At 44.1% G+C, this 12758-nt stretch overlaps 3 protein-coding genes across 3 annotated transcripts; 1 reads left to right on the plus strand and 2 right to left on the minus strand.

Moving 5' to 3' along the window:
• The first annotated feature begins 3674 nt into the window (after nucleotides 1-3674).
• On the plus strand, nucleotides 3675-7454 carry LOC140235372 (uncharacterized). The gene is made up of 3 exons (XM_072315401.1): nucleotides 3675-4032; nucleotides 5140-6534; nucleotides 6715-7454. The coding sequence occupies exons 1-3, from the start codon at nucleotides 3675-3677 to the stop codon at nucleotides 7452-7454; spliced, it is 2493 nt and encodes an 830-aa protein (XP_072171502.1).
• Nucleotides 7455-9803: 2349 nt separating this feature from the next.
• On the minus strand, nucleotides 9804-10595 carry LOC140235373 (uncharacterized protein F54H12.2-like). The gene has a single exon (XM_072315402.1). The coding sequence runs from the start codon at nucleotides 10593-10595 to the stop codon at nucleotides 9804-9806; it is 792 nt and encodes a 263-aa protein (XP_072171503.1).
• Nucleotides 10596-10689: 94 nt separating this feature from the next.
• Nucleotides 10690-11157, minus strand: LOC140235374 (uncharacterized). Its single transcript, XM_072315403.1, has one exon. It carries the CDS (start codon nucleotides 11155-11157, stop codon nucleotides 10690-10692), a length of 468 nt encoding a protein of 155 aa, XP_072171504.1.
• Between the last annotated feature and the right edge of the window lie 1601 nt (nucleotides 11158-12758).

A 12758-nucleotide genomic window follows, 5' to 3' on the forward strand; every position in this document is an offset into this window, starting at 1 on the left:
CCAGTCCCAGGGATTTCATACTCGTTTCTGTAAATAATAATATAAAAAAAAATCAACTATACAGACACAATTAACTGTTCATTCAATGTTAATTCATCCGATGTAAGAGATATTTCGAGGCTCGACGTGCGTTTGATGAAATAAACTAAAGCGTACGTCACATGCAGCAGCTACTTAACCATACATCCTGTCTACCTGAGTCCATGAATCTAAAGATACCATGCATTTACCAGTCCACAATTCACCACTTTCGCCATCTTCCCCACCTTTACAAACGTCAAAATTTTTTTGCCACATTCATTACTTTCGTCACGCTCGACTCTTTTTACATTCTTTATCACATTGGCAAATTTTGCCACATTTGCTACCTTTACTACTTTCGTCTTTTCACCGTTTGACCATATTCACCATTTTTCTCCACATTCATCACTTTCACCAGTGCCTTTGTCGCTTTCAACGTTTCGCCGTTTTACGGTTTCGCCATTTCAACGTTTCACCGTTTCACGCAATGACCCAGTAAAGTACTATGTTATTTAACGTATAAGTGAAATGAATATGATCAAATTGACATGTACTTCCTCAGTGTCTGTATATCCACGTTAAATATATCACGAGAATGGTTTGAAAGTAATACGGTAAATGACATAATGATATGCAGTGTATTATTTTTTGAAATATATATGATATCTATTTTACCGTGTAATGGAGTATGACAAAAGCTCTATAGTGAGGACATGGAGGATATCAACGAATAAATGGATATTGCGTATGATAATTGCAAGTTAACTAGTTGAATGAATGAAAATGAAAAAAAAAGTTCCATGTGTTTTAATTCCGACATCTCGAGTTGGTGAATGTGGCTGAGATTGCGTGTTTACTTCATTGGTACGGTTGTCTGTTGAAACGATGCGAATGAGAAAAATAGTATGAATGGGGTGCTATTTAAGTGTGTACACACGCATACTTAATATTGTATTCTACAAATGTTATTTTTTTTTATTGTATTAACGCTAACATCGTTGCATATCCCCAGCCGGTCATTTCATCGGCTGATCATTGATTGTACGGTCTATGTTCAGATGTGAGGGACTGTACATGATACATAATATTCTGTATGAATACATTCGAAATATTCAATGCTAGCCGTTCTATTGAACTTATCCTCACGATATAACGACTGACACTACTATCTTAATGTTTCTCCACTACAACGTTTCATCGTCTGAATATTTATATAATTTGCTATGTATTGTAAATATAGGTTTGCGTGACGTTTGAATTTATCCGTGGTGTTCACCGAATGATGTGTCACTCATTTTCTCTCCTGACGTAGTTGTACATAATATGTATTATAATTATCATGAAGCGAAGTAAATAGTCCAAGCCATCCTGGTTCATGCGATACATTATTCAAAGTCAATTCTATGAAGATGGACATGTTGTACATAAACTTCGCCACTTCCACGTTTCGTCGATTCGTCATTTCACCATTTCACTATTTTGCCATTTCACCATTTCGCCATTTCATATTTTCGCCACGTTGTTGTTTTAAATCTGTGCATGTAACGCATGCAATTTTTTTCAATGTCAGTAGTTATGGGTTAGAGTCTGGTCCTCCAAATTGCGCAATTGATTGCACCATCGGTTGTATTACGTAACAGGGGCTATATTAGGTAAATGATGACATCATCTCTTGACCTCATCGATTGCACCATATAGGGTGACATCATGGTCGCGTTTATATCATGATTCATCGATTGCAACGCATGGCGCAAGAAAATATTAATGATAGATATCCGCACATGTCGCAACATGTCGTGACATAGTATGAGATCATTATAATGATCAATTACGCGGGTGTTTTGGGGGATGAGATAATCGATTGTACAACGTGGCTGGAATGTCGCTGCATCACCACATGGCCCAACATACCGTGACGGACGTGGGTATACATAGTGACAACATGAGGTCCAATAATTCGGCGTGATATGGTAGCTCGCAGCAGCGCCGTTTGATGATATGATGAGGATATAGCAGCATCCTTATAGCCGGTGCATTGAAGAGAGTGAGCGATGTGAGTGAGAGTGAGAGACAGAGAGGTCAAAAGCCATTAGCGAGGTCGGTTGGGTCTGCTTCGGTCTCTGTGCAAAGGGAGAGGGAGAGAGAGGGAGAGAGGATTGGTAACGAGGTCAGCTGTGCCTGCTGCGGGTGCGGAGAGAGAGTGTGAGGTCGGTCTCTGTGCGACGGGAGAGGGAGAGAGAGGGAGAGAGGATTGGTAACGAGGTCAGCTGTGCCTGCTGCGGGTGCGGAGAGAGAGTGTCAGAGAACTGGGACAGTCGCGTGCCGTCTGTGTCAAGAGGTCAATCGCTGTAGCGGACGCGTGCCGTCTGAACTTAGAGCGTGAGTCATCGGGAGTTAGCGAGGTCACGGCGAGGTCGTGGGAAATTGCCGACTGACTTGTTTACTTCCTGGGAACACTGTTGCATACAGGTGGCGCAATGGCGAGTATCGCGAAGCGCTGAGAAATATGTTTTAATGTAAGTGTTAATGGTTATCAAAGGGAGAAACTGGCTATAAAAGGGGGATAAGGGAGAGCGATACTTTATCATTTCGCCATTGCGATGGTTGTTAAGCGCATCTGGAAGCTGATTCTAGCTACATCATTTGGGGCAGATAGTGACGTATGATGCTGGTATCTGTGCTGATATTATTTGCCCTGTGGAGAGAACCTTACGGAGGTTCGGAATTTTGGAGACACTGGGAAAGAGTGTGGGAGAAGTGGGAAGAAAAGAAACGTAATAGTTACCTGCAAAAACTCAAAGATGAATCAGTGGAGTAAAGAGGAGGAAGCGTTATTTCGTCTCCTTCGGGAAAGAAGGCAAAGAGCGAGGGAGAGACAGCGGCAAGCCAGAGCAGAAGAGGTGGAGAGGAGACGTAATAGCAGAGAGAGTGGGTCCAGCTGTGATGATACAGATGATGTTAATATGTTTGACAGCAACACGGAAGAACTCGATAGCAACCGGCAAGAAGAGGAGTCTTCAAATGAGGAGGTAGGCAGAGAGATGTTTGATAGTAATTTAGATGCTCTCGATGGCAGCTCTGACCAGCGAGATGATAATGACATTAATGGAGACATGTTTGATCCGAATCTAGCGGCTTTGGATGATGCTAATCATCACGAGAGGATGCCACTGGACGAAGAAAACGTGTGTAGATTTTATCGTGTCGCTGCTCACAAGGCACGCAAAGTTGGAAGGTTTAGATAAGAAGCTATAGACTATCAGATTCTCGTGTACCCCCTATACAGCCTATTACGCGATCACAATGCCCACGAAGTGGTTCATGCCTTGTTTGACAGCATTTTCACACTGATGCGCGATGGAGTTCAACCGCACGACAGAATTGGTATGATCATTGATGGCGGTGGGTTGAGAGCCCCGATTTGGATACCAGTCATGAGAAATGATCAGTTTTCAATCGAACGTGTCATGCTAGCCGTAGAGGGCGTACTTCAATCCAACGCCGGATTTCTCACCGACGAAAATGGATTTGAGTTATCCTTTCTCCACATATCCATGCCTGCTGGAAAGGGGAATCGAAACGTGCCAAGAACTGACTTACAAAATTGGTTGAAGAGAAAACAATGCTTTGTACGTATCAAGAACCGAGACAATATGTGCTGTGCCCGCGCTTTAGCCGTGGCCCTGGCTCACGCCGACAAGTCAAACGGCACAGAAGCTGCGCGGTATTACAAAAGCATGACTAAAGCAGAGAAGACTCAGAAAGAAGCGGCCACCCGTCTCCACGATATTTCCGGGGTTTCCATGGAGAAGGCTTGCGGCATCGATGAGTTGAAATTTTTTCAGGCTGCCTTGCCCGACTATCAAATAGTCGTATACTCCAAGGACACATTCAACGAAATACTCTATGCCGGGCCGCATAAAACTAGACAATTGTTTCTGTATCACTACGACGGCCACTACGCGACGATCACTTCGATGCCAGCCTTCTTGGAACAGAACGGGTTTTGCGGTAACTGTTTGAAGGGATATTCCGTCAAAAAGCGTCATGTGTGCTCTGGATCGGGTTGTGCCTGCTGTCGCATTGGACCTTGCGAAATAACCGAATGGTTGCATTGTCCCGACTGTCGCAGATACTTTAAGAATCCGACTTGTTTTGAGAACCATAAACGCGTGGGGAAAGGAAACAATGCCTCAGAGGGCGTGAGTGTATGCGCCAGAGTATACAGATGTAAGGATTGTGACGTCACAATTGATCGTATCAAGGATGGAACGAAGAAAAAACATGTCTGCGGTATGCGGTACTGCCTCCAATGGAAGGCTGAAATACATCTTGACGAACAGCACTTGTGCTACATGCTTCCACTCGTCCAACAAGATCTTCAAAATCTGATAAACGCGGTTGACAAATTTATCGGATACTCGACGAATGACGGAGATTGTCAGACGTCCAGGGAAGATGCGACATATGAGGAGCTTCAAAAAAAATATGCTTCCCTGGAAAAAAGGCATGAAATGCTCGGAGAGCTGTTGGTGAAGTTAGAATAAGTACGCAATCCGTCAACCGCCATAATATCTCGGACCAAAAGTTGTAAATCGTGGATGAAAAAGTGTCGGGAATCCATCCCGGCCTACATATTCTATGACTTTGAATGCCGACAAGATGAGGCCATTGCTGAAAACAAACTAGGCGCCATATACAAGCACGTGCCAAATTTGTGTATTGCATACCGGGTTTGTGCGCTGTGTTGGGAGACCGAAAACAAGTTGTGTAACATCTGCGAGAAGAGAGAATGGATCTTTAAAGGTGACACTTGTAGAAACGAATTTAGCCAGTGGCTTTTTTCTGACACAATCCATACGGGAAGACGGGCAATTGCGCATAATGCCCGAGGCTACGATGCGCTGTTCATCAAAGAATATCTACTAGAACAGGGTATAGTGCCTAACGTGATAGAAAACGGAGTAAAAATTCTAAAGCTCGAATACAAAAACGTGACGCTGATCGATTCCCTCAGTTTTCTAGCCATGCCACTGGCCAAATTTCCTAAAACGTTTGGTTTGAAGGAATTGAGGAAGGGGTACTTCCCCCATCTCTTTAACACAAAATCAAACGAAGGTTACCGCGGACCCATTCCTGACAAGATTTATTTTGATCCAGAAAGCATGAAAGGAAGCGACGCGAGAAAACAGTTTGAAGAGTGGTACGCCAAACATGAAAATACTGACTATGACCTGGAGGCGGAAATGATGGGATATTGCCATAGTGACGTGGACATTTTGATGAGAGGCTGCATGACGTTTCGTAGGGCATTCATCGAGGCATCCGGTGTCGACCCGTTTAAAGATGACGTCACAATTGCCTCTGCTTGTAGCCGAGTATTTCGTACACGATTTCTTCGTCAAGAAACCATCGGTTTGGTGCCGCCCCAGGGGTACAACCTAAACCACAATTATTCCGTGAAAGCCTTGTGCTGGCTCAAATGGATCGCTCATACAAAAGGCATCAACATCAGACACGCAATGAACGGAGGTGAAGTGCGAATAGGCAACTATTTTGCAGATGGATTGCACGAGAACACCGTATACGAATTTAACGGGTGCCTCTGGCATGGCTGTCCGACATGTTTTAAACGGCGAGATCTTGCAGTGCCAGGAAGCGATGAGTCGGTCGAGAGCGTCTATCAGAAGACGCTGGAGCGGCAAAAAACAATCGAGAAAGCTGGATACGAAGTGATTGTAATCTGGGAGCATGAATTTGATCAAAATCTCAGAGAGGACCCGGACATGTCGCGCTTCTACAGAGACTTTAAAGGGAGTGTCAGAGCACCTCTTAATCCGCGAGAGGGGTTTTACGGGGGGAGGACAGGAGCTTCACGACTGTATCACCGAGTCGGCGAAGGGAAAAAAATTGCATATGTAGACGTGTGCAGTCTTTATCCCTGGGTCAACAAGGTCGGCAAGTATCCCACAGGACATCCCGAAATCATAACCGAGAACTTCAAAGATATTGCAGAGTACGAAGGCTTGATCAAGTGTCAGCTAATTCCACCTAGGAAGCTGTATCATCCTGTTATTCCCTACCGCCCGCCAGGTGTCGCCTCAAAGCTGATGTTCACGTTATGCAGAACGTGCGCGATCGAAAAGCAGCAAACGCCCTGTACACACGCTGATGGGGAGAGGATGCTAGAAGGGACCTGGGTGACGGAAGAAGTCAAGTATGCATTGACCAAGGGATACAAGCTCGGGAAAATGTTTGAAGTGTGGCATTTCCATAACATCGCGCAATATGATCCAAAGACCAAGACGGGTGGATTGTTTTCTGGTTACATCAACACGTTCTTAAAAGTGAAACAAGAAGCGAGCGGCTGGCCCAGCGATTGCTGCTTTGCTGGAGAGGAAGAAGGCGCTCCGATGCCTGAAGATGTTCGCACTAACCGGGAGCGCTATGTGAGGGAGTACCTGGAGAAGGAAGGCGTGGAACTGGATCCTGAGCGCATCAAACACAACCCAGGTGAGAGTGATGAATTGTTAATGGCATTGAAAAAGTCTTTAAAATAAGGAAAAAAATTATACAAACCCAAAACATGTTACATAATGTTATCAAAATGATATTGAGATATTGCGACCAATTATCTGTTAGGAATGGGACATTATTTTGTTTGTTTGTTTGTTTTTTATTTGTTATATACAGGATTGCGAGCTGTGGGAAAGGCAGCACTCAACTGCATGTGGGGCAAAATGGGACAGCGCAGTAATCTAGCCAGAGCCGAGTACTTCACACAGCCAGGGCCCTTCTTCGAGCGCCTCACCGATGACACCCGAGAGATTATACGCGTTGAGTTTCCGACGGATCTCGTCGCGAAGGTAGTCCACGCCCCGGAAGCAGAGTTCGAAACCACCCTCAATAATACCAACGTAGTGCTAGCCGCTTACACGACAGCGCAGGCCAGGCTAAAACTCTACAGTTACTTGGACCTCTTGCAAGATCGCGTGCTGTACTATGACACCGACTCCGTCATATACATCGACAGAGAGGGCGCCCCGAAAGTGCAGACGGGAAATTTCTTAGGCGATATGACCGACGAACTGCTTTGTCATGGAGATGGCAATTACATCGAAGAATTTTGTTCGGGCGGTAGCAAAAACTATGCTTACAGGGTGTATGAGGGGAAGAGTGGTAACTACTCGACCGTGTGCAAAGTCCGGGGTATCACTCTAAATTTGCGAAACGAGCGAGTTGTGAACTTTGATAGTCTTAAATCTATGGTGCGTGGGGTCCAATTAGAGCCCATCGTCGTTACCAACCCAAGACGCATTGCGCGAACCAGCAAGGGAGAATTAATAACAAGAGCGGAAGAAAAAATTTATCGCGTGGTGTTTGATAAACGCGTGAAATTAGATGACTACAACACACTACCGTACGGATATTAATCGAGTTAAATCAGAGGCAACGTCAATGCTTGATATAATATAATACGTTTGCATTGACCATTGATTCGGGCAAAGTATATTGTCTTTGAATTATAGTTTGGATTGCTGAATAGTTTGTTCTTTCATTACGGTTAAATTCAAGGATGAATTATCAACATATTCTCTTATCTTTCCTCGTATCACTAATGAGTTTATTGGGGTATCCTCTTACACGGTATTTCCCTTGTACTAAATCTCTGTATTCTCTTGTGTACGAATGCCACGAAAAATCACGAATCGATGCATATTATGATGGTAAAAGTAATTTGTTGACACGTAAAATGTGTAAAAAAAAAGTAAAGGTAACGACCATCAAGGTCTCAGTCAAACATGTAGGCACTTTTGAGAAAATATTATTCATTTATCTCCACTGGTTTGTGCAGCGCCGTCTGGTAAAGAGTCTGTAAAAGTGATGAAAATAGGAGTTTAAGTATAAAAAAAAAACTATCATGGTTTTCATTAACTCCGCCAAAACCTTGTGCTACCTGTGAACTCGTTTTAAACACACGGGGTTCTTCAGTATGTGTCAATGAATGTGTATAGACGTTGTATTATTGCCGAGGCTTATTTGAAATGTATGATGTTCACACCATGCGCTCATTGTTACAGCCGTCGAGTGTTTGTAAGAAATTAAAAGAAAAAAATCAGAACGTTTTGAAGTTATACGTTCATTGAAGCATTAAAGTATCAGATGTGCTACGAATTATGCGTTTGATTTGTATTTACAATTGTAGAATAAAATTCGCTCGTGTTTATGGAAATGAAATGATGCTCACAAATGTCACCTCTATGCAGCTATTGTTCGGTTACATTGGAAACGGCTATGTTTGTGTGTGTGTGTGTGTTTGTGATTGTTTGAGTGTGTGTGTGTGTAATTAGCTGTTAAGGCATGACACGACATGAGATTATCCGACATAATATAAGATCGCGTGAAGACACAAATGCAATAACGACTCTTTCTCACAAATCTTACAGAATGATAAGCGAACCAATCGCCTTTATTGAATTATATTAGACACAAAATTTCTTTAACAACTTTTACTTAACAGTAAAAAAAAAAAAAAAAAAAAAGAAAATGAAGAACAACGCGGATCATTAAGCCGCAACAATAATCGAGATTCTAATACAATAGGAAGATCTAGGATTTTTTTTAATTCGCTTACAACAAAATAAAAGGTAATGTTAAGACCTATTTTTTCTCCTTAATACAACCTACGCTTCTCAAAAAAAAATATTTCAAACAAAGATGATATGTCTTACATTATTAAAAGAAATATATCGAACTCAAACTATTGATTTTTATTTGCTTACGACAAAATTACAAACTACACTAGGTACAAAATTCCTTCTGCAGTTTTTTCTTCTTTTTTTTATTGATACAAATACAGAGCTCGAAACAACGCGGATTGCTCTTACGAGTGAGTAATAGATAGAAATAAAATACAGCGGTACACTACTTTTTTTCCGACTTTCATTTTTTTTTTGTTGTTGTTGTTGTTTTTTTAAACTGCTGCAAACTATGAATAGATCCAATATCGGCTAGAGACATTCTCTTCTGAATGCTAACGTTACATAAAAATCAGAAAGATAAGAACAATTATGCGTTAGTGTGTTACCTTGTCATAAAAAAATTAAAACAATATCCTGCTTATAACGAATCGGCGATTAAATTTCAGAATACTCAAAGCTACAACGTGCCAACTTTAAATGACGTTGCAAACTCATCGTTTCACAAATAACTGTTTCAAAATAATTCTTCTAATATACGTTAAATAATTCATCGTCTCCCATAAAAGGCACGTGCAAACTGTTCCTGTGCGAGGCTAGGGTCCAAGAGCGGGTAACGGCGACTGGTATGCCTTTCCACAAATTGCTGAACATGACGATCGTTGTATCCCCTGTCCTTTTTATCAAACATGCCGATGATTCGTTCCATTGGTATTCCCCGAGTTCGGTGCATGATGTAGAATATGGCATAAGCGCCACACACGGTGGAGAAGAAACTCTGCAACTGCGTAGTGTTGTGACGAGCATTACCGCTGAGGGTATGGCGACGAAGAAAGGTTGTAATAGCGGCCGGTAGAGGGCGTTTTCCATAACTGTCAAACACCTCGCTCTTACCAGACTTGTCGAAGAAAATAGCAATCCAGTGCGAGCCTTTTTGATGGCTGCTATCCAGGTTGACAACAAATGCCGAGGGGTAGGTTATTTTGTCCATGGGCAGCATGTCGGACGGGTAAACACCTGCAAAGACCGGCGAAGTCCTCTTATCGTTGCGAAGCGCTCTGTCAATGTCTTTGCTGTACATTTTCAAACGCTGAAATCGTACAAGATGTTTCTAGCTCTGTCAATTTCTATCACGTTTTCGAACGTGCCGATGACGAGAATGTTGATGGCACTCGGTAGGGGGTCCTTAAAGTGGATGTTCAGGTTGAGATTCCCGTTTTTCCGGAGAGCGAAACTTCCTTCGGAATTCCCAGTTGGGGACAGATCGAATGCAAACAGGGTAAAACCTTTGGCATAGTCGTCCCTCGAAATGTAGAGTTCTGGCTGTGCTTCAAGCTTATTAAGCTCAGAGAATAGCGTGTAGTTTTCTCGCATGTACTGCTTCCCCTTTGTCCCTTCGAAATCTGGCTGAAATGGCTTGCTGGGCACGAGTTTGCCGTCTACATCTAGGGCCAAGTAGTTGGTGTTGAAGTGTTGAAAGTTGAAGGGGTTCTTTCCGTAATTCCCGTTGAAAGCCCGATTATCAACCATGGCGACGATCATTTTCTTCGGCAGTTGACCCAGAAACACGTGATCTTGCTGGAGAGACATCTGCCCCGCTGGAACCGAAATCACCTTTGTGACTACACGATCGATGGGATATTTGGCCGTTGCTTTCTCCAACGCCCTCTCGTGAGTTAGGGCTGTTGAGGGGGGAACTTTGATTTTTCTCACAAACAGCGTGCAGTTTTCAATTTTGACGCGATAGCCAGATGCTGGAGTGTTTGTCATGAGGCTGAACGCGTCCTTGTGGCGAATTAGTTTTACACGAAGGTCTACCCCATTGATGAGATACCTGGGCTGAAAGAAAAGGTCTGCGTGTATCGGTGAAATCATGTCGATCAAGGCCGAATTTTTCACATAGTGATACCTACCATTCAGCCCCTCGTTTTCTTCAGCATCGTCCGCGTCTGGCTCCGGTTCCGTGACGTCAAGTTTGCCCGGAGTGTCCCGATGAAAGAGGCTCATCGTGTACAGAGACTTCAGTGCCGCCGGGCCGCGGCGCCGCCGGGCCATAGTTGAGCATGACGTCAGCGTATGCGCGATACGGATAAGTCGGCATTGAGGGTGTGATGATTTTTTCGTTCAGACTGATATCCACCTGACTGAAAAGTGCCTGCATGAAAAGGTTGACAGGGGCAACTTTATCCGTAGCTGCCAGATCAGTTCCATTTGACTTGACGATTTTCGCCTTCACTTGTAGATATGTCTTGGCAAGGTCGATGTATTCCGAACCGCTCCCTGATACGAAGAATTCAATGGGCCCGCTGTCTATATTTGCAATGGGGTGATAGTCTACAGCATACCCATCTTCCACCGTCAGCTGCGTAGGTGGGACCGTGAACAGGTCGAGAGCGCTGGTTGTGCACGGACAGCTGTTTTCATGCACGAGTCCCATGCTGTCTAATAAAAAATATCGTCAAACTTCTGCTTAGATGAGGATGTGTGACGCTTCGCTGCCTTTTTCCGACTGTGACGTGCATGCGATCTGCGCGAGCTTTTTATGGATTCTCTTCTGGCAATTTTTCTTCTCACCGTCTCACCGGCGTCACGGTGCTTTCTCTTCCGAGTCGCCTTCTTCTTTTTAGCCAGTTTATCCACAGCAAATTGAATTCCCGACTCTATGCCGGCATTCACGGCTTCTCTTGCTAATTTAGGCGCATTCTTTCTAATGGCGGGAAGGGCTCTTTTCAGGGCGGTTTTGGCGAGAGCTTTCCCGCCAATCTTGCCGAGTTTAGGCAGTGCCCTGACTCCGCTCGTGATAGCAGCCCTCCCTGCAGGTATTGCCAACCGGAACAAACTCGATAGAATACCTCCAAATCCGTGTCCCCTCTGATAAGGCGCGCCTTTAAACACTGGAAGTCCACGCCCTCTTTGCTGCCATCCATGATAGTCCGTGTATTCTGCGGGTGAAACTAGCTCCATTGTGTTGATTTCGCGAGCAGAAAGACGACTGACGTTTAAGGGGTGATTCGCTCTCATTTATATCGGATGTTTGCGATGTTGACGACGTCTCGATGCTCTATGTCTTTTGTTGCCTTCTATTCGTCTGACAAGTCTTATGGCCCTGAGCATAGTAGCTCCTAACTTCTTCTTCTTCTTGTGCGATCGCCGTTTGTGCCCGCGCTGTTTTCTCGCTGTTTTTCCTCGTTTAACCATTTTTGCTCATAAATAACTGGGTGCCCTCCTTTTGAAATGAAGCGTTAGGATGAGCGTCCCCCGTGTAAATGGGATAGATTCCCCCGTTCCGTCTCTTATATCTATCTCGACCGTGTCAAACACCTTGGTTTGAACTCGTTTGTAATGTGGGCTGTCGTACTGCACGGATATTTGCACGCCCCCGCGATTTTCGACATTCACAACTCGGAGTAGAGGCGCCCGACTGTCACCGACAATTTCATGCTCTAAAATATCCGTGTAAATAAACAGGTTATCAATGGTGTTGAGACTGAAGGTTCGCGGTGGGATCACTCTACCAGTTATCTCTTTGTAGTCGCTTTCAAATCCGAACATGCGTGCGATTCTTCCATTCAGGATCAGTTGGCATCCTTCGTGAAAATCAAACATGATTTTTTCAGCACGTTCCATAACAGTTATCTGGCACCCTTCGGCAAGCGCTGCACGCTCCTCGCCTTGCGGCCTGATTTCGTTGATGAGCGATCTGATGGTAGGGTAGTAGCCCTCTTTAAGTTTCTTTTCAAACACACGATTCCCTTCTCTGTATCTGACAGATGATTTTGTCGGATGCTCGTCCGTAGTGACGAGGTTGTACCACGAAGTAGGAAAAGTTGCATCGACGAGAGCGCATTCATATTCACCGGAAAGATGCACGGGGTGTGGTAGTTTCACTTTGAAGTGTGTAAGAGTATTGTCCGGAAATTCTCCCATGCTACTATTCGACGGGAGGGTGAGAAAAAAGGAGTCCTGGTTGGTCGCAGTACCAGACATTTTGACAAACTGATACTCGATATACGTTACTTCTCCTTATAAAACAGCAGG

This window comes from Diadema setosum, chromosome 11 (genome assembly GCF_964275005.1).
Source record: "Diadema setosum chromosome 11, eeDiaSeto1, whole genome shotgun sequence".
NCBI lineage: Eukaryota > Metazoa > Echinodermata > Echinoidea > Diadematoida > Diadematidae > Diadema > Diadema setosum.